The sequence below is a fragment of the Thamnophis elegans genome, chromosome 2 (genome assembly GCF_009769535.1).
Source record: "Thamnophis elegans isolate rThaEle1 chromosome 2, rThaEle1.pri, whole genome shotgun sequence".
Lineage (NCBI taxonomy): Eukaryota > Metazoa > Chordata > Lepidosauria > Squamata > Colubridae > Thamnophis > Thamnophis elegans.
This window is the reverse complement of record NC_045542.1, coordinates 108,754,561-108,781,500: the sequence shown is the minus strand read 5'-3', so window position 1 is coordinate 108,781,500 and position 26,940 is coordinate 108,754,561. Positions and strand designations below refer to the sequence as shown.

The 26,940-nt window shown below is 37.0% G+C and overlaps 1 protein-coding gene across 1 annotated transcript in view; it reads right to left on the bottom strand.

The window, feature by feature from the left end:
- The window catches only part of ATG7 (autophagy related 7), a 95,792-nt gene that overhangs the window by 29,634 nt on the left and 39,218 nt on the right, over positions 1-26,940 (bottom strand). The window contains exon 17 of the mRNA XM_032210650.1: positions 11,065-11,187. Coding sequence (XP_032066541.1) covers positions 11,065-11,187 — 123 coding nt within the window. The remainder of the gene's footprint in view (positions 1-11,064; positions 11,188-26,940) is intronic.

Here is a 26,940-nt window from a genome sequence, read left to right as displayed (position 1 = left end):
CAGGTAAAAGTTAATAATATGGTAGAAATTAATTTGAATTTAATTTTTTGATAATCTGATGTTTAGTTCAATAGACTTCATTTTTAAAAAAAGCATATTTATAAAATATACAAGACTCATACCCTTTAAGATTCATCAGAATTTTCAAATGAAAGTTTAAAATAAATTTTTACTTCATTTCAATAAATAAAATAAATAATACTTGCTTTCTCTCCTTATTATACAAACTAGCTGGTCATTCTCCAGCTATGTAATGTCATGGAAGAATAAAATAGAAATATGAGACAGAAGAAGGACAAGCGAAATAATGTATGGTGATATGAAAAGTTTTGGTTATAATATCATAAATGGATCAATAGGAAAATATTTGGTTGGTCACCAAAGACTTATGTTCTAGCCTTAAAGATAATTTTTATAAAGTGATATGCTGTTAGTAAACCTGTTATTCATCTGAAAATACTAAATAAAAGCCAAATCTAAAACTATAATTAACAAGACTTTGAGAATTACACATCAGAAAGAGTAATTTCCATAAGGTGAAAACTATAATATAAAGCATATTAAATCATATTACTGTTCTTATTTATGCAAGCAGAAATAAATAAAATTGTAATTAATTAACAAAAATCAAACACTTCTTCTTGTTAAGCAACTGCAGTAAGATGTAAAATGGTCACAAATGAAATGGTTACAGAGTAGGAGGGACGGAGGAGGAGAAGGGGAGAGGGAGGGAGGGAGAAAGAGAGTGGGGAGGGTGCAGCTGGTTGTTGCTGTTGTTTCAGGTAACTTTCTCTGATACAGCTTTACCAACATTATTCTCATTCTGGCATGCTTGGTTGTCAGGCACATGGAACTCACAGGTGAAACTCAAAAAATTAGAATATCACGCAAAAGTTGATTTGTCATAATTGTGATGATTATGGCGTACAGCTCATGAAAACCCCAAATCCACAATATCAGAAAATCTCCTGGTAGATGGCTGCATTGACCCTAGACTTAATGAAGCACAGTGGACCAACACCAGCAGATGACATGGCTCCCCAAATCAACACAAACTGTGGAAACGTCACACTGGACTTCAAGCATCTTGCAGTGTGTACCTCTCCATTTTTCCTCCATACTCTGGGTCCTTGGTTTCCAAATGAGAATGCAAAAGTTGCCCTCATCAGAAAAGAGGACTTTGGACAACTGACAGGACTTTGGACTACTGTGCTTCATTAAGTCCAGGGTCAACGCAGCCGTCTACCAGGAGATTTTGGAGCACTTCATGCTTTCTTCCACAGACGAGCTTTATGGGGATGCTGACTTCATTTTCCAACAGGACGTGGCACCTGCCCACACTGCCAAAAGCACCAAAACCTGGTTCAATGATCGTGGATTACTGTGCTTGATTGGCCAGCAACATTGTCCTCCAGGATTGGACGGCCTATAAATCGATTTAATAAATAAATAAATAAACTTGCTTGACCTGAATGCCATAGAGCATCTATGGGGCATTGCCAAGAGAAAGATGAGAGACATGTGTCCGAACAATGCAGAAGAGCCGGAGGCCACTATTGAAGCATCCTGGTCTTCCATAACACCTCAGCAGTGCCACAGGCTGATAGCTTCCCTGCCACTCCGCATTGAGGCAGTAATTGGGCCCAAAGGGGCCCAAACCAAACCAAATACTGAGTAATATGCATGCTTATACTTTTCAGAGGTCCGATATTGTTCTATGTACAATCCTTGTTTTATTGATTGCATGTAATAGTCTAATTTTCTGATATTGTAGATTTGGAGTTTTCATGAGCTGTAAGCCATAATCACCACAATTATGACAAATCACGGCTTGAACTATCTTGCTTTGTATGTAATGAGTCTTATCTCATATATTAGTTTCACCTTTTAAGTTGCATTACTGAAATAAATGAACTTTTGCACGATATTCTAATTTTTTGAGTTTCACCTGTAGTTATATATGTGCATATTACTTGGAAAATGGTTTTTTTAATCACTTTGCAAGCTGTTGCTAAATGGGGAGTGGCTATATTTTCAGTAGAAAGAAACATAGTTTCCTTGTAATATATTACTCTATTGAACTTTCTATTTAAGCCTTGAAAATCTTTGTTAAAACTATCTTATTTTACATAAACAAATATTGCAATTTTTGAGTATTTAAAGTTGAAAGCGTTAATTACTATTAAGACCTGATTGACTTATTTTGAAAACACAACAACTGCCAGGCATTTCAAATATGAAAAAAATATAGAAACCTTTTTGGTTGTATCAGCAAAATCATGCTAATCCTCAAACTGCTTTTTAAATTAACAGTACTTATGTAAGAATATAATATGTGAAACAGTGTGTGGGAGATAAAGATAAGCATTTTTAAGAATAGAACTTCTTGGCCAGTGATAGCATAGAGAGGGTTAAGTGTCCTGATTATTATATATTTTCCTGGTGAACATTTAGTTTCTGTAAAAAAAAAGTTTTCAATTTATTATACTCCCTTGAATCAGGACAGAGATATCTTTTAATGTATGTATGGCAACCTCTACCTTAAAGACTAAAAATAATTTTCTGGGGTTTTCCATCTGACTCTTACATTTCTTCTCCAGGCCAGAAAAGTTTTTATCATCAACCAGCAGCTGAAAACAGATAATATTTTCCCTTCCATGTAATGTAACCTGTCTTTTAAAAAAAAATTGATTGCAGGACTAGAATGTATGGGTTTTTTTTTTGCGTATCTGGAAACAACTGCTCTTGGAAAGGGAAAACTATATAGTAGGAGATTAATGAAATTGCAAAACTCTGTCGAAGGTTCATTTTTAGTTAAATAATACAATTTGCTACCACACCAAGTTGGGACATCTGCTTGGCCATGATAGAAAATAGAGTATCGAACTAGACAGAAACACAGAACTGTGGATCAGGAAGAGACCACAAGGCAATCATTCCAACCTATTGCAATGTGTAAGAAAATAGAGACTTCACATATTATTGATACAGTTCCTTTTTAAATTACATTAGGCCTCCTAGCAACTAGCAATGTAATAAACAACATTGCTCTCTATTGCAGATATTTTCCCTTTCACCCCAGATTTCTAATTTACCCAGATTAGATGGCAATTTCATTGTCATACTAGTTGATGGCCAGACCTTCCAGTTTTGTACATTTTGCAAGTTTGATAAGCAACTCATCAGTTCTGTTATCCAGACTATTAATAAACATGTTGAATAATACCAAGTCAGATCCCTATTAGCCAGCCAGTTGTGGATCCACTATTTTACATTTTAACAACATGATAATAAGAATGTCAAATGGAATCTATCAAACACTTTGATGAAACTAAGATTATACACACAACATTCTCCATGTCTTCTAGTGTATTTGTCAAAGAAGACAGCATGCATCTGAACTATTATTGACAAAACCACATAACTTTTAGCAATCATAGTACTGACTGTTGCATGTTACCTGGTTTTTATGTTAGGCTCCCTGGTCAGCAATTACTGGAATCCACCCCGCCCTTTACTTGAAAAGGAGGGACATATTTGCTTTTCTCCAATCATTTGATACATCCCTTCTTCTCCGAAATCCCTTTCATTTAGACTGCTAACTAAATCAACAAGAATCTAAAGTGAACCTAAGAGATTATTTGCTGGTAGGAGTCTTTTTTGATCCAAAAACATTCATGCTTTCCAGTTTGCCATTATTTACTTCAGTATGACTTAAATTGTCGCATGAAAAGTGCTTTCTAAAGGCAATAGTCAATGGCAAATATGGATTTACAAGTATAGGAGTTGCAGCGGCACTTTCCTTCTTCTGGAAGAGATTCTCTGGTGATTTCCTTACTCAGGAATAACACGGTAGAACAGGGGTGTCAAACTCAAGGCCCGTGGGGTGCGTCGATGTGGCCCATGGGGCTGTTCTGGAAACAACAAAGGACTGGGCGGCGGTGCCTCTGCCATAAAAAACAGAGCTCTGTTTTTGCTGACAGAGGGTTGCAGAAGGCTGTCGCAGGGAGACCACTTGGGCCACCACAGGCCACCCCGACATGAGTGACGTCGAGCTGGCCATGCCCCCTGGCCACGCCTTCCAGAGGTCAAACACAACCCTGATGTAGCCCTCGATGAATTGAGTTTGACACCCCTGCACTAGAATATCCTGATCTTTAATCGTAGGAAAATGGTTGTAAACTAAATACACAACACAGGCATTGTTTCTGACTGCTATGTTGACAAACACCTATAATTTGATGTTGTAAATGTCTCCTATCTGCCCTATTAATATTCTTCACAAGTGATGCTAAATAGTTAAACTCTATACATCACCTTTTAGAAAAGAGCTCTATGTATATAACCTGTATTCTATAGAACAAAATGGAACCAAATATGTAGGCTCCTTTCTGTACGACGTATTCTATGGCAGGTTGGATAGCCATGTCCCAGAAATGATTTAGCTTAGGTTCTTGTTGGATTTTGTGGTCTAAATCACTTTTTGCAACTCCATGATTCCATAACATTTTATTTGTATATTGAATATTCATAATTCAACATGTTATCTGATAAAAGTTTAAGGTAGACATTTGCCGATTCTTAGGTTTTTTTACAGCCAAAAAAAGACACAATGAGGCTGAAAAAATGATGCAAGATTTATATGGATATTGAAAAAAATTGAGCAAGCTGTACTTATTATTATAACAAGAAAAGGTAGAATAACTCCATGCAGGGAAGCTTTGCTTCTACACTTATTTAGTTTTTCCTCCTCATCTCTGTCTTTTAAAACAAGTTCCATTTATAAATGTCCTATCAAATAGTACTCATTTCACTTTTCCAACAACTTATGTTTTGCATTGTTGGCTGGCTTTGTTCCATTTGGCTTCCAAACATTTGCCATGGTCTGGTGGTTGGCTTGTTCTCCATCTTTTAACTTTATAATCATAGTTTCTACAGTCTTGTTTTATTTCAGTGCAATAGTTGTCCAAGAGAATTGCTCAACTTAGTTGTACTGACCACAAACTAAATAGGCTCTCCCTAAAGGTTCCACACAGACAGAACAGATTAATTTCTACCAAGCCAATAATTTGAAGAACAAGAATAAAGGTATTGTCATCTGAAATATCAAATTACTGAAAGTAGTTCATAGGACAGAACTTATTATTCCATGATGTAGCTAAATTGAAGATATTTATGTTACTTTTATGGTCATTCTTACCAGTTTATCTGTAGGTCCAAGCTACTCATCACTCAAAAAATTGTCATTTTTACACCACTCCCAGCTTCCTTACTTCTCCCACTGCAGTGGCTACCACTTGCAGGGAACTTTTACATCTGATGATGATCTGTGATACATTTGTAAATTAACCAGCCACATTCTTCTTGTGTAATCTGAGGCTTGCTCCACTCCGCCTCTTGGGGAATTTGTTCATCATTAATGGACTTTGCGAAATGATTTGCTACTTTCATTATCCTGAACACTGATTCAGTAGAAATTTTTGTCTCACATTTAAACTCAATTATATCAGTGAGAAATGCAAATATTGTATCAATAAAAGTATTAAGTAACTAGTAACAGAACTTATAAATGTATGCTATGAACAGCATATTATTGAACATGATATATATGTATGTATGTATGTATGTATGTATGTATGTATATGAATATTTATTTCAAAGACTCATTCACAAACTCTCTCTGTCTCAACAAAGTTAATTGTTTCTGTTTATAGAAGGGATACCCTCACAATACAGTCATGATTGTGAAGAAAAATAACAACTTTGTTAGCCTTTTCTATAAAGAATAGCAAGAGAAAAGAACAGGGAAAGTGATTTCCCAAATATCTTATTTTCCTCCTGTCTTGAGAGTAGGAGGAAAACACAAAGCAGAGGACAACCAAATCATAATAGTATCACACCATGAAGTCCCAAAAAAGTACTCTCAGGTTAAGTACATATACAATGGGAATACTTATGGTACGTACATACATACATATATACGTATGTATTTCATGGTCTGATGTGGATAATTAAAATACTCTTAAGTGTCATAATTAATCTTGTATGAATAGCAAACAACTTTAAACACCGAATGTTAATCATATAGAATTAATATTAAAAAACTCAATGTACAAGATGCAGTGTTTCTTTGAATAATTCATATAAATGATGTCATGAGTTTATGAAATCTACATCTGGAAATAATTTGTACAAATGAAACTATGACTTTCTCTTTCAGTCCCAAAGACCTTCAGGGGCTTATATACCATAGAATTATTCATTTGTGTGTTGATAAACTGTTCTATAATTTATGTGTTTAATTACAGCAAAAAATGTTGTAATTCTTACTTGTTGTTGCAATTCTTACTCTTTTAAGCTATTAACAGAAAGTGTCTTGAACAAGCTATTTATAATTTACTGCAATGGAACCTGCTGTAAAGAACAACAATCAACATAGAAAATATATTTTAAGGAAATGCTTTTGCAACTGATTTGAATGAGATTTATTTTAAAAGGTTGCTTATATGAACATAAAAGATAGTCTTGTTAAAATGATCTTATTGCCAAAAGAATACCAGCAACTATAAAGTTTTATTGATGTTGCCTGCAGATAAATTATCTGTTTATGAGTATCAGTTGCAAACCAAGTTACATGAAATAGATCAAAACTAAGAATTGTTAATCTGCAAACAGAAGGAGCAAACGAAGATCACAAGGGACAGAGAAAAGGAGCACTGATAAATTCACCTCATTGAGCAAAAAGGATCGTTCTATCTAGTCTTTTCCTACCAGGTTTAGGTGCTGGGTTTCAGTTTTCCCAAAGTTTGGCATTGGTCCAGAGTCCCCAGAGTAGACAGGAACATGGTCTTTGATACTCTGACTTGAGCCTGAACTTTGTGAGTGAAATATAATCTAGTTTCCAACTCTGGTCTGACTGGTGAATTGTTGGTTCCCTCAGAACTGTTAACTTGCCTATAGCCAATCTTCTCTACTATCTTACAGCCTGTGAGAAAATACAGGTTTGTAGTAACATACATGCCTTTGAAATCTTCTGTGAAACATATGTTTAATTATAATAATAAATACTGTATTTATATTTCATCCAGCAGCCATTTTCTGCCCTTGCATGCTAGATCTGATGTTTTCTGATGTAATAGTCATGGAACTCTTACAGAAGACTCTGCCTCAAAGTAGAAAATTGGGACTTTTGACCATAGAATTCCATAATAGTTTTGTCACATATCATATTTATAGGTTTTGCGAAATCTCTTTTCTTACTAATTTTTACTGAACTAAAATTTATGCACTTCTGATTCTTCACCATGAAATTTCCCGTGACCCGACAAATGCGCGAATGTCAAAAGCGCGCCAACAAAACCGCGGCGCTAAAACCGCGATGTCAAAAGCGTGCCGACAACAGCGCGCCGACAGAAGCGTGATTTAAGTTAAGGTAAGGTTTAGGGTTAGGTTTAGGTTTAGAGTTAGGGTTACAGCGCGCTTCTGTCGGCGCGCTGTTGTTGGCGCGCTTCAGCGCTCATTCGTCGGCGCGGTTTTGTCACTGCGGTTTAGTCAGGCGCGCTTTTGTCGTTCGCGCATTTGTGGTGGAACCTAAATTTCCATCAGCACAATAATTGCTTCTTTGAGTTAGGCTATGCTTGTAACATGGACAGTATCTAGTCACCTTGACTTTTATCAATCTTTTTTTCAATTGTCTTGTTTTTTCCATGAATCAAACTCATCTCCTTATTCATTAGGACAGTTGCCATCTTGTTATGTGTCCAAAATATCTAAGTTTTAACTTCATTATTAGTACTTCCATTGGTACTCAATTATTTGTTTTTACAGCCCAAGGAATTTTATGTTTTCCCCAGCACTACAATTCAAAGAGATCTCTTTTCTTTGTTTACTCTGATACTTCTCAATTATTTGTTTTTCCATGTTTCCCAGGAAATACATTACTTTTAATAACAATTACCTTTGTTATAATATGAAAAAGAACTGCAGTTCTAAATATATAATCCAAGAGTCACTTGAGAAGCATTAGATGCTAAAAATGGGTGTGGGGGGGGATGCTGGCAACATAGGACAGCCAAATTAAAAATTTAACACTAGACCCAACTTCAGTAAGTCTTTTTCAGACTATGGAGCAAAATACTGAGGCAGGGGGAGACAAATAGGGCAGTTCTGAAGGATAATAATGCATGAGGAAAACGTTGGGAAGATATTACTTTGCTATTTATGTAAAAAGTATTATTTAAAAACAGTATGAATTATTGGAAACATGAATCACAGAGTCACTGAAAATGATAAAACAAAATTTGTATGGAATTTTAAAATTTAGACTGATCAATACTTGGGACATAATACACCAGGCATTACTGTCCTTGAAAAGAACCATGTTTGGGTTATTGCTGTAGCTACCCCAGGAGATAGAATAATATTGAAGACAAGGAATGGGAAAGGAATACAGTATAATCCTACAAAAAATGCAAAATGGAAAAAACTGTTGATTAGGGTATCTATTATTAGTGGAACTTCAAGTACAATATCAGAAAGACATAGAATTTGGGTGGGATAACCTATTAAAGCTCAACTACAAACAATAACACTAATCGGTACCTCACATATACCGTATTTTTGGAGTATAAGACACACCAAGCTTTTGAAGAGGCAAATTTTTTTTAAAAAAATTGCACTCTGCAGACCTCCCAAAAACGGCCCATTTTTTTGCGAAAACGGGCTTGTGTTGTTGTTTTTTTAAAAAGGGCATAAATAGCCTTTAGGAGGCTTGTAGAGTGCTCCTGGGGGATGGGGTGGGGGCAAAATTAAGCAAAAAAATGCCCCATTTTTCGCTCATTTCTGCCTTCCCCAGTCCCCAGGAGCACTCTGAAAGCCTCCTAAAGGCTATGAACAGTCATTTTGGTGAAGGGGGTGTGGTTTCGGCATGCAAAAAATGCTGTATTCAATATATAAGATGCGGCCAGATTTTCAGCCTCTTATTCCCTTTTACAATATTGTAATTCAATGTTTAGACTGTGTCATTCATATTTGGTGATTTTTATTTAGTTAAATGATCCCACTACATCTCCGCATGTTAACTAGAGTGTCACAATATTTACTAATGCTTAGTGTAAATCCTGACATATATAATTTTGAAAGAATGAATGAATAAAGGGAGGGAGGGAGGAAGGGAAGGAGGAAGGAGAGATACAGGATACAAATATTCAGTACTAACCAATGATGTTAACCATTCAAACTAACCATAATGTTGTACTACTAGTTATAAATGGAATTGACTTCAGACTCTCCCTCACATTTAGATGAATAAAAAGACAGATACTCTTTCAGAGAAGGCAATGCTTCTTACAGGACAGATTTTAAAACTAAACAGCCAGGCGTTCATGAGTCATAAGACTGTGGAAAAAAACAGCAGCTACCCATATTTTGAGGAGAAAAATGCACTCTAATAATGGCTCTCTGGTCTTTACTCCAAACCAATTTCCTGTAACAGAAATGTGAAACCTCAGTGAAAATAACTTTACCCAAACAGATCAGAAAAAGAGAAAGTATATTTCATTTTGGTCTATACCAAGGCCACATTCATGGTCTAATAATAAACTATGAGAGACCTAAAAGCTATTTACAGTTGAAATTAGGACTTGATAACTTTTGGCAGCTGTTAGGACTTTTGAATCCTGCAAGTCCTCCCAAAAATGCCAGGTAGTTTACTAGTCGAACAACAGCATTCACATAAGAACCGAAAAGTGATGGTCTGTAGATATATTTTGTTATTAATTTACTTGATTTATATGAGTGCCCAGTTCACAAATTGAGACTCAATGGCTAACACCAAAACAGGACCAATAACAAAGAACAAGAATGAACACACTGCCAACTAGGGCCAATTCTTAATCATTCAATATTCCAAACACTCTAAACAGCTCACCCAGCATTTTGGTTCAGGAATTGGTGGACATCTGTTTCCAAAAACTGCTTACCATATACTTTTACTAAGTTCCTGAGAAGGGCATGAAGGAACCAGTGTACCTCTATTTTGCCTAGCATCAGAGATACTGATATCATGGCTTAAATTAATCAACATTGGCTTTTCTCATGTGCCACATAATGGAAAGAAGCCAAGAAAGCACAGGATCTTCCAAACTACTTCAGAATGTTTCTCAGGATATTTGAGGATCCATTTTTATGTTTTGCATAGGTTGAAAATAAATGTATCAAGAGTTGAATCTGTATATTCCTACCTGACAGAATAAGGTCAATATTAGAGTCATCCAAAAAGAATACAGGGTAGGTAGAAATTTTTATGTAATCATATTTAATAACTTCATAAAAACAATATATTTGATATATCAATTATTCATTTTGTGAATAAGGGAACACGACTAAATAACATGATTTTTTTTCTTTATACAGACAGCTGTTACAAAGTTAATGCACTTAAGATATACCTTGATTAAGTAAAGGAAATACTGAGTGTGCTACACTAGCTATTACTTACATTGTGCACTTGGAATACATAGAATGTGTGGTGGTGGGGGGCAGTGCACACAAAAAGGGTAACATGATACTTTTGAGATAAAAACATGAAAAATTTGTGTTATCCTATAACAATTATTTTGATAGTAGTTAATAATTAAAATGCCACATTTTACCATAAGTGGCACCAGAAAAATCACCAGCAAATTTTTCCTTCAATCATACATTACACTCACTCCCATATTGACTCATTGAATATTTGCCGTATAGTTGTTTTCAAGTCCTAGTGACGTTATAGATAGATGACTCCATATATGCAGAATTAAATAGAAACTGTTTGCTGTTTAACTTGAAAATAATAGTGAACTGAATCCACTGTGGGCGGTGGATATATGGTTTAATAATCTGATGGAGTTTTAAGAAAAAATGAGTTCTAACTGCTGCATTAATCTGATTCATCCAAATTATGTGAAAATATTAATCAGTAAAAAAAACCACCCTAAGTTGTTATTAATTAATGAAGCTGAACAGCAATAACTTGTTATTATAAATCTTATTCTTATTTTCCTTTGTTTGACGAAACCTTACCTCAGCAGCTTGAGTCTCCTGATGCAACAAAGTCAGACCTGTAAGATCTTCTAAGAACGAATGGGAAGAATTAAAAACCTTGGCTAGGAAATTAAAGCCTTCTCTTTCATACTGGTCAAGGACCTGTCAAAAGAAAGCACAACAATCAGAGTTTTTGAATATGACTCTTAATATAAATTTACAAAGAAATTGCAGCTTCCTATTTACAACATGCAAATATTTGTGTTTCTGCTAACAGAAACACGGAAGTTCTCTTTTATACTATTTAAATGAACGATGGTACGAATCCCAAGATTTTTCACTTCAGCTTAAACAAAACACATTCACATTCTTTGTATATGATCACTACATTAACATTCAGTCATATTTTGATGGTTATTCATTTCAAGAAAACTAGCAGTTTGGACAATAGCAATCTTTGCTTGCCTGTTTCTTTAGGTCAGGCATTGCTAAAATCATGAATTATGAGGAATTTTCCCTTTAACAGAAACTATTCATTAAAAAAAAAAAGATAGAGTGAAATCTCCCAGCATATTCAAATCAAGGAATGGGAGGTTTTTTTTTTAAGCAGAGGATACAAAGAAGATACTCTGAGATTTTCATATCATCAATTAAGTTCTAGAGACAAACCCAATGCCATTTGCCTATTTTGTAACACATTAGAGGTTCTGTATCAGGCTTCTAATCATATGGATCCATAACAAGAATAAAGAGACAACAAAACCAAGTAAACACAAATAAGTTAACAGTTATTTATCTGTATGAATTGCTACTGAAATATTCTAAAGCAGAGTAAAATTAAATGTAAATATTGAATTAAGAAAATGTTACAGTAATGTTGTACTGTAACATTTTCTTCTCTGCAACTGCTAGCAGGGTACATTCATTTTTTTTGTGGAGTTACAGAAATAAACATAAAAAGTACAAGATGAATCAGGACGTGGCTAATGCTGACTTAATTGTGATATTTATTCTGTGTTTATGTTAATTTTCACAATGGATAGACATTTCTTAAAAGCATATAATAAGCCTAATATAAGGCTGGTCTCTTTTAATATTCTTGCTATGCTCTCATTATATCTGGTCATTTTTTTCCCAGAACAGCCCCTTTCACCAAGGATTTCTCATGACGGGTACAGAGCCTGTTCGATAACAAACTACTGCTTACTACTCCTTCCAGGACAAGCAAAATACAAAGTAGTATTATCACAATAGCCATCCATTTCTCCTCAGGGAGCAGAGCCAGAAGTGCTCTTCCAAAGATAGAACACAGACTGCTCTTATCTGCAGACAGACACACACATACACACTCACACACTCACACACATACACACACACACACACACACACAGAGAGAGAGAGAGAGAGAGAGAGAGAGAGAGAGAGAGAGGGAGGGAGGGAGGGATGGTGGGAGGGAGGGAGATTAAGTTTAATTTTGGCAGAAAGAAGAGAATTATGAGGGACAATGTAAATTAGGCCTTCATGAAAACATTTGCCTTTAGAAAAGCCTTGAAAGTGATTATTAAAAAGATTGTGCACATACATTCCAAGCAACAAAGACCTTTAGGGGGGAATTAAGGTAAGGAACTTAGGAAAAGTTAACTTTCATTTTCAAAGATCTAAGAAATGAATATTAGAATAAGAACAAATGGCTCTCCATGACTGCAGGAGGTGATATTTGGGTATTATTTATTTATTTATTTGATAAGAGTATTTACTGCCAGTCTCACCTGGGACTATTCTAGACAGTTTATGAGTCTTGTAATTTATGACTGCATTAAATTGAAAACTCTTTGAGGAATGTTTAGCAAGAATAAATTGGGCAACCCGAGTGTCTTATCAATGTTCCCTCTAATTTTTTTTCAGTGTGCACAGAAAAGTATAGTATTTGAGTGGCACATTTTCATGCCTGAGCAGTGAGCACCTGAATTTTTTTCACAGATGTCAACCAAGACAACAACGAAATCAGTGTTATTTGAAACTCAAAGTTATGTTTATTCAAGGTACCCGCTTAATTAAAAGTGTATATTTTTACTCCCAACCACCTTATGAAAGACAGCTACCTATTTTGAAATGCAATGTACAAATTCAGTAAATAAAATAAACTCTGCATCAATTTTTATATACTACTACAAGAACCACAACCTAGAACTGCTGTTGCAGTCTTACTGCTTCCAAAGCTATGTGTACACATACCTGTCACAGAATCTGTTAAATGCCATAAAGAAAGAAAGAGGGGGAGAGGTGACAAATAAAATCCAAAATATCCCAAGGTACTGAGAAAAATTGATTTGCATTTAGATTTTGTAAAGATGCAACTTCTAATTGTGACATATGACTATTCAATAGCTACTGCACATATGAAATGCACACACAATATCGCACATAATTTCATTCCACTGAGCAGTATTTCAAATGCCAGTTACATATCATATGCATACTAGCATCTATGATTTATTCCGCACTCATATTAGACAAAAGTTATGAAAACTGCTGGGTTTGTTATACCTTCACTGATACACAAAAGTTAGTAAACCTTTGCAACTAGCTAACACAGCCATTGCAGTGTCCAGTGTAATTTCTACTGTTCTTTTCATAAAACATGTAGAATTCGTTTACTCTGCCACATCAACTGCATAATGTCTCTGCATGTTAAAATTTCCATCCAGCTGCCACATTGGCATGTTATTGGTTTACTGGGTCCAAGACCGTAGCTATCATCCTTTATGTGGACTGCAAGGGAATCAAATTGTTTCCAATATGATAAGAAAGACTCCTGCAGAGACTCTTCTAAGATGAAGAAGCCATTTCAAAGCCAAAGAACCAGTGCTGTCCAAAGATGTTCTTCGTGCTCATCTGGCTGGCATGACTAAATGCTGAAGGGGCATAGAACGCTGTTACCTCCCCACCAAAGGTGGTCCCTATTTTTCTACCTGCATTTTTACATGCTTTCGAACTGCTAGGTTGGCAGAAGCTGGGACAAGTAATGGGAGCTCACTTCATACCACGGCGTTAGGGATCTAGCCATACTTAAAATCTAGCCATACTTAAAATAATTTTATACAAATAAGATTTCAAATATGATTTGATTTCTGCATACTAAACCTAACATAATTTCACTGGTAGTAATTGTGAATCGACTGCCCTCACAAATGAACTTCAGTGTCTCTCCTGACACCTTGCTGAGTAAATATTCCTAAAAGACTGTATTTCTCTGAATATATTTTTCATGCAGCAGATGTTCATAGGCCTGTTTGGTTTATGAGAGAAATGCATTCAATTGATTGTTGTTCTCTGAAGCTTTTTCCCCCCCTCCTCTATCTCTCTCTTTTTAAAAACTTCACTGAGTATACTCAGGTCAAGGAAGGTTTTCCACTTCCTTTTGGGAGGATCCATCAATTTCTTTGCTAGTGTCGAAAGCAACCAATGCATGGATTCTAATAGATGCTTATAAAATTCTGAAATTTTGCACTGAATAATTTCCTTGATATTTGAGGGGGCGGCAAAAAAAAAATCATCCTACAGATCTCTTCAATAGGTATACCATTTGCCTAGAATGGTACATCCTTCTATAACTATAAAAACATCCTTGAGCACATCCTTCTATAACTAAATTGTCAGGATGAAGATGAATGACAGGCCCAGCCAATAGAGATCTACAAAGTAAAGTGCAAAAGAGGGATGGATTTTGTTTATGTAGCAGACTCCCACAGAACTGTCTGATAAAATCTGGGCAGACTGTCATTAAGACTGCCTTGGGAAGCACCGGATACCTTTCAAAAGGAGGGATACTTGAGTTTGTTCATGTGCTATGATGCTTCACACATCAGATGCAGTAGTGGACTGAAAGCATTGTAATTAAGATTGCTAATGAAAGCACTATCCTGCTACATTTGCGTAGTCTACTGAAAATCAAGACCACAATGGATTTGCTATCTTACTCACTGTAGATTAAAGGAACAGACCCCTTCTGAAGGAATAGCAAATTACAACATCAGAAATATAATGTTCAGGTATGGATTTTCCATAAAATTCCAAATGAATATGATTCCACATATATATTCATGTCAATATCTATAAAAGTATCTGGGCAGCACTATTTGATATGAAAAAATATAGTCTCTTTTGTGAGGTTTGAACACTGTACTCAAACTAAAAGCTCTGTTGTATGGAGAAAAATTATTTTTACTGAAGTATAGAAACAATGTTGGGCAGTAGGCAATAAAATAAATGTCACACAATTTGGAACTATTTTTCTTTTTGACCTACTTGGACTCAGACAGTATAGGGTTATTAGAGCAATTTCCTCAGTGCCAACAATGGGGCAGCTGAAATCTGAGAACCCTCTCTGAGTTGGAAAATTCAGAGACAGGAGAGCAGCCAGACAATTTGGTATGTAGGACATAGTAGGAGGCTTGGAAGAATACAACGAATATATAATAACTTCAAAAGTTGCCACTCTAAAAGCTTACTCCCGGAGATTGACTTGAAAATAAGTAGAATTAGTAGAATGAATGCAATGGACCTGTTAGTGGGGGCATGACAATTACTGTGTCTTTCACCAAGGTTTTTTTTTAAAAAAGCAATCATATTTGCTTATCTGAGAAGAAAGTTTGCTCCAGAAGTGAAATAGAATCTTAGGGCCATAACTTGGTCCTCCATCACATGAATAGAAGACAAGATGTCTTCATAACTGTAAAGAGATTTGAAGGAAGCTGAAATAAGATTAAAGGAAGTATGTAAAAAAAACCCAGACAAATCACTAATGGCCACTAAAAATTAATTGAAGGAGTTTGTTGAGAGTTGTGTTTAGTCACATGACATTGTTAAATAGTGAGGCTCTTAAGTCCTAGAAGGTTCCAAAGGCGACATACTGTAAGTATTGGTGTGTGCGTGTGAATAATAAAGACTCTGATGTTACAAATATGCTACTTTTATAATTGTACAATTATGAATAAAACATTAAAGATTTCTATAATTTTCAAGAGCAGCCTATAAAATTATCAGTGAGGTTTGTAATTGAACTATGATTCCAGTTACACAAAATACAGGTTGTTATTAACTAGTAACAAGCTGCATTACCTAATAATTACAGCAATTATACAGACAGAGGGGTCTAGTTTGCTCATAGCACATTGTCTGCACTTATATGCTATGCCCAAACAAGGCTTGTTTTTAATGTAATTTGTCAAACAAGCTATAGGATGTATTCACACAATAGGGCTGAAAACCATGGCTCTTCCTCTTGAGCAGCATGGCTAAAAACAACTTTGATTGCCTTTTTCCCAATATAAAAATCTGATCAGAAGGATGCTATACAAAAATGACAGTATTTCAGATCATCAATCATACAAAAAAAAACAAATCACATTAGAGCAATGTACGAACCCCCTCCAACTGAACATACCAAAGTTGTATATATAACTATTTTCACAATAGTTATATTCACTTGGCATTTCATTAAAGAATCACATTAACTATATTCCCCCTAGTCAAATATTTATCAGACCTGACTTGTGTCAGTATTTATTATAGTTGCAAATGTGCACACAATAATAATAGCAATACAAAATTAAAGCTTATAAAATAAACAGTTGGCCAGGTACAAACAGGAAACAGGGAGGGAAAGAAGATGGGTTTGTGCTGAAATACTCGGGTACTTACAGACCAAAAGCAAGCAATGGCATCATTTTTGGCTGTATTTCTCTAGCATGTGGATTTAGAACTGTCTCATTTTCCGTAATTACTATCTTAAATAAAAACAACCGATGAATAAAAGAAAATGCTCTCAGAAGATGCAGCTATGAAAACTTATTGTTATTAATCCATTTCTAAGAAAGCAGGAATTTTTGATATGTATAAGAGAATCTGCAGCAATAGCGAACGTATTTTGCTGATTCCTGATGCCTACAAAAATGCTCTGAAATGTCAATTCCCGGCTGAGAGTAAGGCAGATTACTTCCGTGCTGTGATTGATGTCAACCAAAAACAGCTGCCTACTGTATGGCATGTTCTGAAAACTAATTTGCCAAGTAATTGACACTTCTCTCTATCTCATTTCCACTTTTGGAATGCAAAACACTTTATATGTTTCAAATATCATTCATTTGTGTCATTCTGGCTTGCTGTGTTCCCGAGAGAGCCATATGCTGGCTCTATTTCCTGGCATGGACATTCAATTCATTATTCCTATGGAAAAAGGAGATTCATGCCATCCACGGTGGATAGATTAAGAAAATACAGCCCTTAGGCAGGAATTTTGCTTTTACTCAACCTTTCCAGGCTTGGGACCCAGTGCATTGTTTATTGTTTTCATCATAATCATGGCAAAGACATCATCATCTTATATTTTTCTCTCAATTCATCATAGACTGGATAAGTCTATGAGAACCAGAATTACAGCCAATCAAGGCAGAAGAATTATTCAGCCATAACAAATAGGAACCAATTGCTAACAAACATTCAAATTTAATTAAAAATGTGATCTATTTCAGCTTGGTTTTATATGAAGATAATGACAAGCAGTTGTTGAATGGGCTCACAAATCACTTTACCACGGTGTGATTTAATTGTGATATGTTGAAGAAGCCTGATTCATACACATTCAAATATAAATCATGTATTGCAAGTACATATTACTCTACACATGTAGGAGAGGGAGAGGCAGAGTCTGGAGTTGGAGTCAAGAGAGGAATTAGTCTAGAGTCACTACGTTCCCACAAGCAGTCCAAATCTAGCCCCTCTTGAATTCCATTAACTCTTGTCTATTGTAGTGCCAATTTAATACTGAACATTTTACTAGATTCTTTTGTATAGGCTTGATAAATAAATCAGCTTAACTGGAACTTAATGCATGATCCTGATTCTTCGCACCTGGCAATGTTCAAAGGCAAACAAACTACAATATGGCTTCATGGACTATTCTAATTTGCTAAAGCATGCCACTGCATCCTAGCAACAGGTAAAAGTTTATAATTATATTTCTGCAAGTTGGACTTGGAAGCCACTCAGGAGTTATGGCTACCTTGGCAGCTATGAGTCTATCCAAGATCATCTCAGATCTGACCAGGACAGTGGCCACGCACCAAATATGATCTTGTTAGTGTTAAGTTCTGTGAAAGAACCAGGCGGGAGGCTTCTGAGGTAAGGAAAACAACCAAACGTTTATTCGCAGGCAAAGCAGAACAAGAACAGTAGACCGGCACCCCCTCCCTGTCTGACAGCTATTTATACGGAGCTGTCAGACAGGGAGCCAATGACCGTGCGTCTGATAGCCCGGGAACCGCAGGTCGTGCCTGATTGGCTGCGGCACGCCTGGCTGTTGCCGAGCTGTCAGTCGTAAGTCCGAGGACTTTACAGTTAGGGCAATGGGAACAGGCCCTGATGGGGGAACGTGTCCATTTCCCCCAGTCATGGGGAAAGATCACACCCTTCTGTCTTTCAGATTCTCTTATGTTGCTCCCCTCTGAGGGGAGACCAGACACATTTGTGTGGTCTGCCCCTGGCAACTGATGGCCCCAAGTAGATTTCAGAGGAAATTGGGGCTATTCCAGGGGCCATGCTGCATGGTCCTGCCAAATTCCTGGTGATGTCCTGAAACCAGAGGGTGGCTGAGGATTTGAACAGGTTTATGCCTGTGCAGTGTTTCTTGACCACATTGCTCCTAACCCTCCTAGTGATGCACAGACTAGTTTTTGGGTTCTGAAAAGGGTTAAAAAGACATCTACAGGACCACTGCAGGAAAATGAGAGATGACTCCAACCTGACATGATTTAGAGTCGCTATCAAGGCTTATCTTGTGGCAGTAAGAGTGGCAAAACTTTACTATTTCTCCATCTTTATTGCATCCGCAGAATGTTGCCCAGCAATCCTGTTCTGGATCACTTAATCCTTCCTAGGTCAGGAGGATTTTGATGTCCATGTTCAGAAGAATTTGCTCAACACCTGACGAATCACTTGGATTCATTCCCAATTAGAATGTGATGCAAATCCAAATGACATGCCTGGAATTATTGTCTAGTTATCTGGGATCAGTTCAATCAAGTTGGACCACATGAAGTGTATAGGGCCCTCAATGCTGTCAGTACAATTACTTATTGATTTCTGTCCCTCCTGGTTGGTGAAAGCCTCCAAGATGGCAACCGTCAGGGTGGTTACAGCAATGATTAGTTACTCACTGCAGGAGATGTTCCCGGGGCCTTTTAAATAGGCCTCTGTTTGCCTTCTGCTTAAAAAAGCATCTTACCTGGACAACCTTTATCCAGTCTTTCATATTCCCTTTCTAGGGAATGTGGTAGGAAGTGGTTGCATTGCAGTTTCAGTTTCAGGGGATCCTGGATGAAATGGATTACCTGGATTCCTTTCAGTTAGGATTCAGGCTATTATGGGATAGAAACAGCTTTGGTTGCGATTGTTGATGATCTTTGGTGAGAGTAAAATAGGGGTAGTGCAGCCATTCTTGCTCTTCTTGACCTCTCAGTAGTCTTCAATACCATCAACGATGGCACCCTTTGGGGACAGCTACAGGGGATGGGAGGAACACTTTTCCACTGATTTGGCTCCTTTTTCCAAGGTTGGTCCTAATCAGTTTTACTAGAATGTGAGAGATCCAGCCCATAGTCGGTCCTCTGTGGGTATGCTGCAGGACTCAGTACTTTCTCCACTGTATTTAAATATCTACATGAAGCTGTGGGTGAAATTATCTACCACCAGGGGTTGAGGTATCATCAATGTGCCAATGATATCCAATTTTACAACTCCACTCCAGTGACCAAAGGGATGATGCTGATGCTGCCCATCCCAAAGCGCCTGGAGACTATGGGGGCCTGGATGGGGGACCACAAGCTTCAGCTGGTAAGACTGAATGGATTTGAGTGCATGTAGCTCTGAGATACAGAACTCTAACAGTTCTGGACGTGGTTGCACTACCCCAGACAGACTCTCTACACAACTTGGGAGTTCTCCTGGACTCTCTACTCCTGATTGAAGATAAGGTGGCAGTTGTGGCCAGGAGAGCCTTTGTAGAATTTCATGTTGTATGGCAGTTGTGTCCCTTGCTGGATCAGGAGTCCTTGCACTCAATCACCTAAGCCCTAGTCATTTCATACTGGAACTAATGCAATGTGTTCTACATGGGGCTACCTTTGAAGATTATTTGGCAGCTACAACTGGTGTGGAATGCGACAGCTGGAGTAGTTCTTGAGACACCCCCCCCCCCGACTGCCCCATGTTACATCGCTGATCTGCACACTGTATTGGTTGCCAGTTTGCTCCCAGGTGCAATTCAAGATGCTGGTTATTAGTTTTAAAGCCCTGTCTGGCATGGGTATCTGAGGAACTATCTCACCCCACCCATACCGATAGAGCACATGCTACGGACCCTATCAGCCAAGGAATTCTGGCACGTGGTGTCCAGGAGAAGAGCCTCCTTTGCCATGGTTCTTGTCCTTTGGAGCATCATAACCCTGAGGTGAGATCTGCACCAACCCTCCTGATCTTCATAAGGGCCTGAAGGCTTCTGCCAGCAGGCCTGGGGCCCCAATGTGTGGTATCACTCTGGAGATGGCTAGTAGATTGAGAGAAGATCTCACCTCCACTTATGGTCTTCTTGCTCCTTGCTCCTACATGATCTTTTAATGATAAATCTTTGGTATAACTATGATTATTGTTATTATTGTTTTATCATTTATTATTTAATGTTTCTGGTTTTAATGTTTGTAAGCCATTCAGTCGCCTCTGGATGAGATTGGCAGCACAAAGAACCAGCCAACCAACAAAAAATAATTTTGTATTAATCTAAAAACGTGTTATCTCACAGCAATGGCTAGTTTACTCGTGAATTCTATTATATGTCTTAGACAGGATACTTGGGAAAGCTGGTAAAGTGTGGCAGATTCAAAAGCTACAATTTTAAAAATCACAATACAAAGTAGCTGCATCATTCAATACCTCATTTGAAAAATACCTTCATATGAGACCTCAGGGCATACATATGGATTACCAAACACATTGGCGCATGCTGAAGATTTCTGAACAATTCTCAAAAATGGCCAATCATTCCAGAAAACTGCAAATGATCCAAGTCCTCGCTATGAGGATTCTCTAGAATTAGGCAGTCTAACTTTTCTTCTGATTATTACTTGTTTGCTGCAATAGTAGTAAATTAACTGGGATGGCTTTTTGGCATGTATATCAGAGCCAAATGCCTGGTTTTAGGCCAGGATTGGGTAATTCATATTTCCCAAGATATTCAAGTCCAGGCTGTTGAAGTCTGGCATAAAAATATAATTATCATAGTCATAATTCTTATTATTTCCTTCTAACACGATATTTATTCAGAATAACAGCAACCACCTACCTCATGCCCAAAGGAAAATGAGACATAAAAATACATTTGCCTCCATTAATATATTCCTCAAACATTAAAAGTCATTGTTTGGAGAGAAAAAAATCTTTTCAGTTGAGTATACAATTAAAGCCTCTGCTATACCTAAAACACTTACTTGTTACTGAATCTTCTCTGAATCTTCCAACGTGCCCGTCCTCCCAAAAATAAGAGGTCTAAAATTTTAGCCTTACCCCAATGGTGATATCATCACTGGTCATGCTCTATGAGTCAAAAGTAATTTTTAAAATAATACTCCCCAGCCACAAAAGGATCCGGCCCGCAGGCCTTAATTTTGACACCCCTGATCTAAAGAGATTATGAGTGTAAAATACCACAGGAGGAGATGGCAATGGTGGCAGACTGGGGCAAACTCTAAGCCTATTGACCCTAATTACGCATATACATCTCCCCTTATATTTTTTTGTGTGAATACGTGTGATTTTTTTAAATTCAAGAATACATTTTGTTATCGTAAACTACTCTACATGTAGTTACTTTCTAAATGTTCAAACACTATTCACATTTCCAAATTTAATCTTGAACTCCATCCACACATCAAATTGTCAAGATTTCATACTAGGCATAATTGGATAACTCTCTCTTAGCTCAGAATTCCCATGTAAACTCTAAAAGGTTAGCTAATTAATTTTACTGCAAAGAATCACCTGTCAAGAACTTCTGTGTCTAATAGCATACATCTTCCCACCCAACCTCCTCGTGCTGCCTTTCAAGCCCCCAATACTTCTTTTTTCTCAGCCATCGTATTTGTAAAATGGCTTCCTCTTCCATGACAATCAGGAGCTCTCGTCTCACCAATTCAACCATTACACAAATTCAGTATTGAATAATACAATAATCTTATGAAGACATTTTACATTTTTATTAAAATAGAATGCCCCACAAAGATTGATATTTAGCTACCTTTGTTACTGCTCGCAGGGCATGCAACTAAATACGTCTATAAACTACCCACAAAATAGCCTTGGTCAAACAGAATACATGGAATGCAGCCCATTGAAGGACTGCAATGAGCCTTGGGGGCAAAGAAAGGTAAAAAACTGAAGCGAAACCAGTCTTTATGAAAGATGCTGAATGCCACATGCCTGGGAGTGGAATAAAACTTATATTTAGTGGTGCATTCTTGGCAGCCTTATCTTTAAGCCCAGAACATCTCTGTTACTTTCTTTAAAGATTTTAAAATGTAGCAGGGTTTTTTTTTGAAACTGGAAGCAAGCTTTGCGATGGTGGCAGCAAATTATTGGCTTATACTTCCATGAAAAAAAAATCAAGTTATGGAAATTCAATAAAGAACTGTGAAAATAAAACACTAAATGATAAGAATCGGTATAAAAATCCACAGGCAATAATGTATAAGAATGCACAGGTAATCCTCAGGTTATGGTGGCAATTGGGACCAGATTAAAATGTGTGATGTTATATAACCACATCACTTATTGACAATCCTAAAAGCTGTTGTAAGCTCAAGACATGTGGTTTGTTAAATGGGAAATGATAGGAATTCAAGGTGAGGATCAGGGAAGTACTAAAGAGTAGTGGGGAGTGGAAGAGTTCCTGGAGGTCCATTGCAGGCCATGTTTGAAGTCAGGAAGGCCTGGGGAGGCCAGTGCAAGCTGCAGATGAGTGGAGAGAGATCAGAGAATGGACAGCATGGTGGGTTACAAACACAGGAAGGCCACAGGACAGACAGCACAGCACAACCATAGCAAGGCCTAGAGATAGACTGTGCAGCATGAGCATAGGAAGTCCAGGGTGGATGTAATTACATTACTATAGGAACACCGTGATGGCTGGAAATTTGAGGAAATGTTGAAAGTAACTCTCATTTAGCGCTATCACAACCTCAATCAGTGAGCAAGAATAACATGTAATGTGCCAAACTGATGGAGAAATCCTGAGAGAGCAAAACGTTTTTTGTATCACAACAGGTAGAGATCTACTACAATGTTAATCAATGAAAAAGAGAGCCATACACCAACACACAGGCAACATATCCCACAATATCTTGCAGTCAAGAGAACTATCCCACTGGAGGATTCTATTTTCCCTTTCCCCCTACATACCCAACAACAAGGCTGTCCAGAGACAATTTGGGACACCTGGGTGACATGTAGGGGAGATCAATTCAATAAACCTAACTATCCATGCATATGACATGCCACCCAGTGGTGGATTTCCATTTTTTTTACTACTGGTTTGCTCACGCGCATACATGCAATGCTTCTGTGCATGCTCCACCCACCCGCCACTGCTGCCACCGGTTCACCCGATCCGGGCCAAACTGGCAGAAACCCACCTCTGATGCCACCTATTAACTTAGTGTCACCATCACATTTTGCAGAAATAATTCTACAGTTAATTGTGCTATCTTATACTTCCCTTTATCCGTTTTAATTTTTTTTATTATAAATGCTTGGATTATGACAAGATATCTGCATCCATTCTCTATATCATGTGCAAACTAATCTACAGTAAGTATCTCAAATGATTTACATTTTTTTTCTTTTGAAGGAGTTTTTTCAGCTTCAGAATGTTTTGCTTGCCTTTTTTTTTAAAGCTCTGTATTATGCCTTTTCAGATACTGGAATGAAATTGATTTTGCAAGATCTGGAAAATAAGCTGCATATTAACAAATACTTCTCAAATTTGGCAGTAATTTCACAAAAGGATTATTGCCATCAGATTTTACTATACTAGTAAAATTAAAGCTTAGAAAGTTTCTCAATTACTTGGGAAATTTCCATGGACAATGCCAGAAACAATTTCACAGCAATCTAAAAATTATTTACAGCCATTCTGCATTCATTGCATCAAGAGACAGTTTTTTTTAATAATTTTAGGCAAACTTTTTACCATAAGCTACCACTCAAGAGTAAGCTCATATTCAAATAAACATGCCAAAATTATTAACAATTACAATTACAATAAGAGTGCAGGTATCTTGCCATTCAACAGAACTGAAAAAGAGAATAACTCTTATGGTTGACCTCAATCTGCAGCATTTAATATATTACAGTTGTTGTTCTTGGCTGATTCCTTTAATTGGAGCTATTTCATATTGTTTCATTGGTCTCTATTGCTATATCCTGCTTTAAGGTTATTTTTAATGAAAATCAGGCTATTCTTTTTATAAGTAAATTAACTATAATCATATACAAATGTTTGTACGCTTTATTTAATAGTATTTCATAAGTAATGTCTTTTTCAAGTGGTTTCATCCTTAGTGACAACATGGATATGTACTTTGAATGGCAGTAATATGGGAGTTCTTCCAGAATGCTTTTTGACTATCCCGACTAGCCTGCAGCCTCTAACATTTAGCTAGGTTTGAAGCTGCTTAGCTTTTCTAGCTAATCTAATAGCTGCTACCTAGCTGAGTTTTCTAAAATTTATAACTCTTTTCCTCCTTCGTGAATTTCAAGGCAGGACACACAGTTTTTCTCCATAAATACTTATCCCACTCAGATCTATATAAATGATACATGTTGCTTATGCTATGAAAAATAAAGAGAACTTTATAGGGACTGCAGTGTGTGTGTGTGTGTGTGTGTGTGTGTGTGTGTGTGTGTGTGTGTGTGTGTGTGTGTGTGTTTGTTTATGGATGGATATATTCATCCATCCAGGAGCTCAGGGTTGCAAAACCAGCACAGGGAGACTGAATAATTGACAAGCTATGAATCCTTAATTTGAGTCATAATTGTTCCTTTAAAATATATATTAACTTGGAATTTATCTATTATGTGTCTGAAGTTAACTAATTGCAAATTTATGGTTTTATTTGCATGGGTTCAGTAGAAAGCCCTTTGAAGCTGCAATAAAGGAAATGTGTGTCCTTAGGGTTGAATCAGACCCTCCTCTAAGTACTTCAGTTATGAGGTAACCGCACCTGTGAGTGAACAGTGACTGCCACCAGCCTTTCACTATAAAGCAGTTTCTCCTTTCCATAGGAGAGGATTGAGGAGGAAATCTTGCTAAACACCAAAGGGGAAACAAACAAAAAAATAACAAAAATAACAAAATGCAAAAAAAAAAATTTCAAGAGCTGTTTCGGTTATTCTACATAATCTTTATGATTTTTGGTGCACTGAATCCGAAAATGACCTCCATTTTGTCATAGGACATTACGTTTCCTGACAATTTAGGTAACTATGGTAAATAAGACAATACCTCAAAATAAATGGAAATAGACATAAAATTAAAGTTTTATTACGATATTTTCATGAAAATCCTTTTTTGAACTGAAATGAGCTCACCTACACACACTAAACTTGATTCTTCTTCCTTGCGAGGCTCCTCTTGGTGCATTTACGCTTGTGAGTAGCATCTGGAATGTCTCTCTGAAGCATCCAACAGTAGTCTGCCATCATTGTAATGCTCCATTTTCCCTGGTATCTCCTTTCCATTTCTTTAATGTCTTGGTGGAATCGTTCACCTTGTTCCTCACTCACAGCTCCCAAATTTTCAGGAAAGTAGTCAAGGTGGGACTGGAGGAAATGCACTTTCAACTCATCAGGCAACCTAAAGCTTCCGACGATCTTTTTGTAGTGAGGATCTTTGTTATTGCCTAAAAATTTCTGTACGACTTCTTTAAATGCAATCCACCCTTCTTTTTGAGGATCCGCCATGGTATTGACAAACTCTTGATCAACTGTAAGCCTTCTAATGTCTGGTCCAACGAGCCTTCAATTTTGCCTCTGACAGGCATGGAAACTTGGTGACCAAGTATTTGAAGCATTCTCCATCTCTTGGAAGTGATTTTACGAATTGCTTCATCAATCCCAATTTTATGTGGAGAGGTGGTAGAAGAACTTTATGGGAAGGTACCAAAGTTTCTCGGAGAATATTTTTTTCACCGACTGTTAGCACCCTCGGCTGCCAACTCTTCTTGGTCCAGTGATTTTGTCAGTCTCGACTGTCCCATAGACACAGAAAACAAGGGTATTTGGTATACCCAGCTTGTTGCCTGAGCAGCATGCACAAGACCTTCAAGTCCCCATACACTTGTCAACCATGGTCTTCATATTTAAATTTACAAAGAACCAATTCCAAGTTCTCGTAGGTTTCCTTCAATTGTACAGAATAACCTACAGGTATGTAATCGTAAAAACCGTTGTGGAGTAAAACTGCTTTGGGACTTCTTTTTGAAGAATCTATAAAAAGACGTCATTGCCCTGAATCATATGGGATTTTAAATTGACCCATCAGACCTTCAACATCGATGCAATAAACCAACTTGTCTTCCTGGGTGAGGTAAGGAATGAACTCCTTTTCACGATGTCTAAACCATGAAGATGACACTCCTGGCTACAATATATTCCTGCTTTTCAATCTTGATCCGAGTAACTCAGCGGCATCTTTGGGAAGATTCAAGTCTCTTACCAAATCATTTATCTCCTCCTGAGAAAATAATTTTGGTCTTGCATCATCTTCAGAACTTGATTAGTCATCTGGTTCAGGTATGACTTCACCTT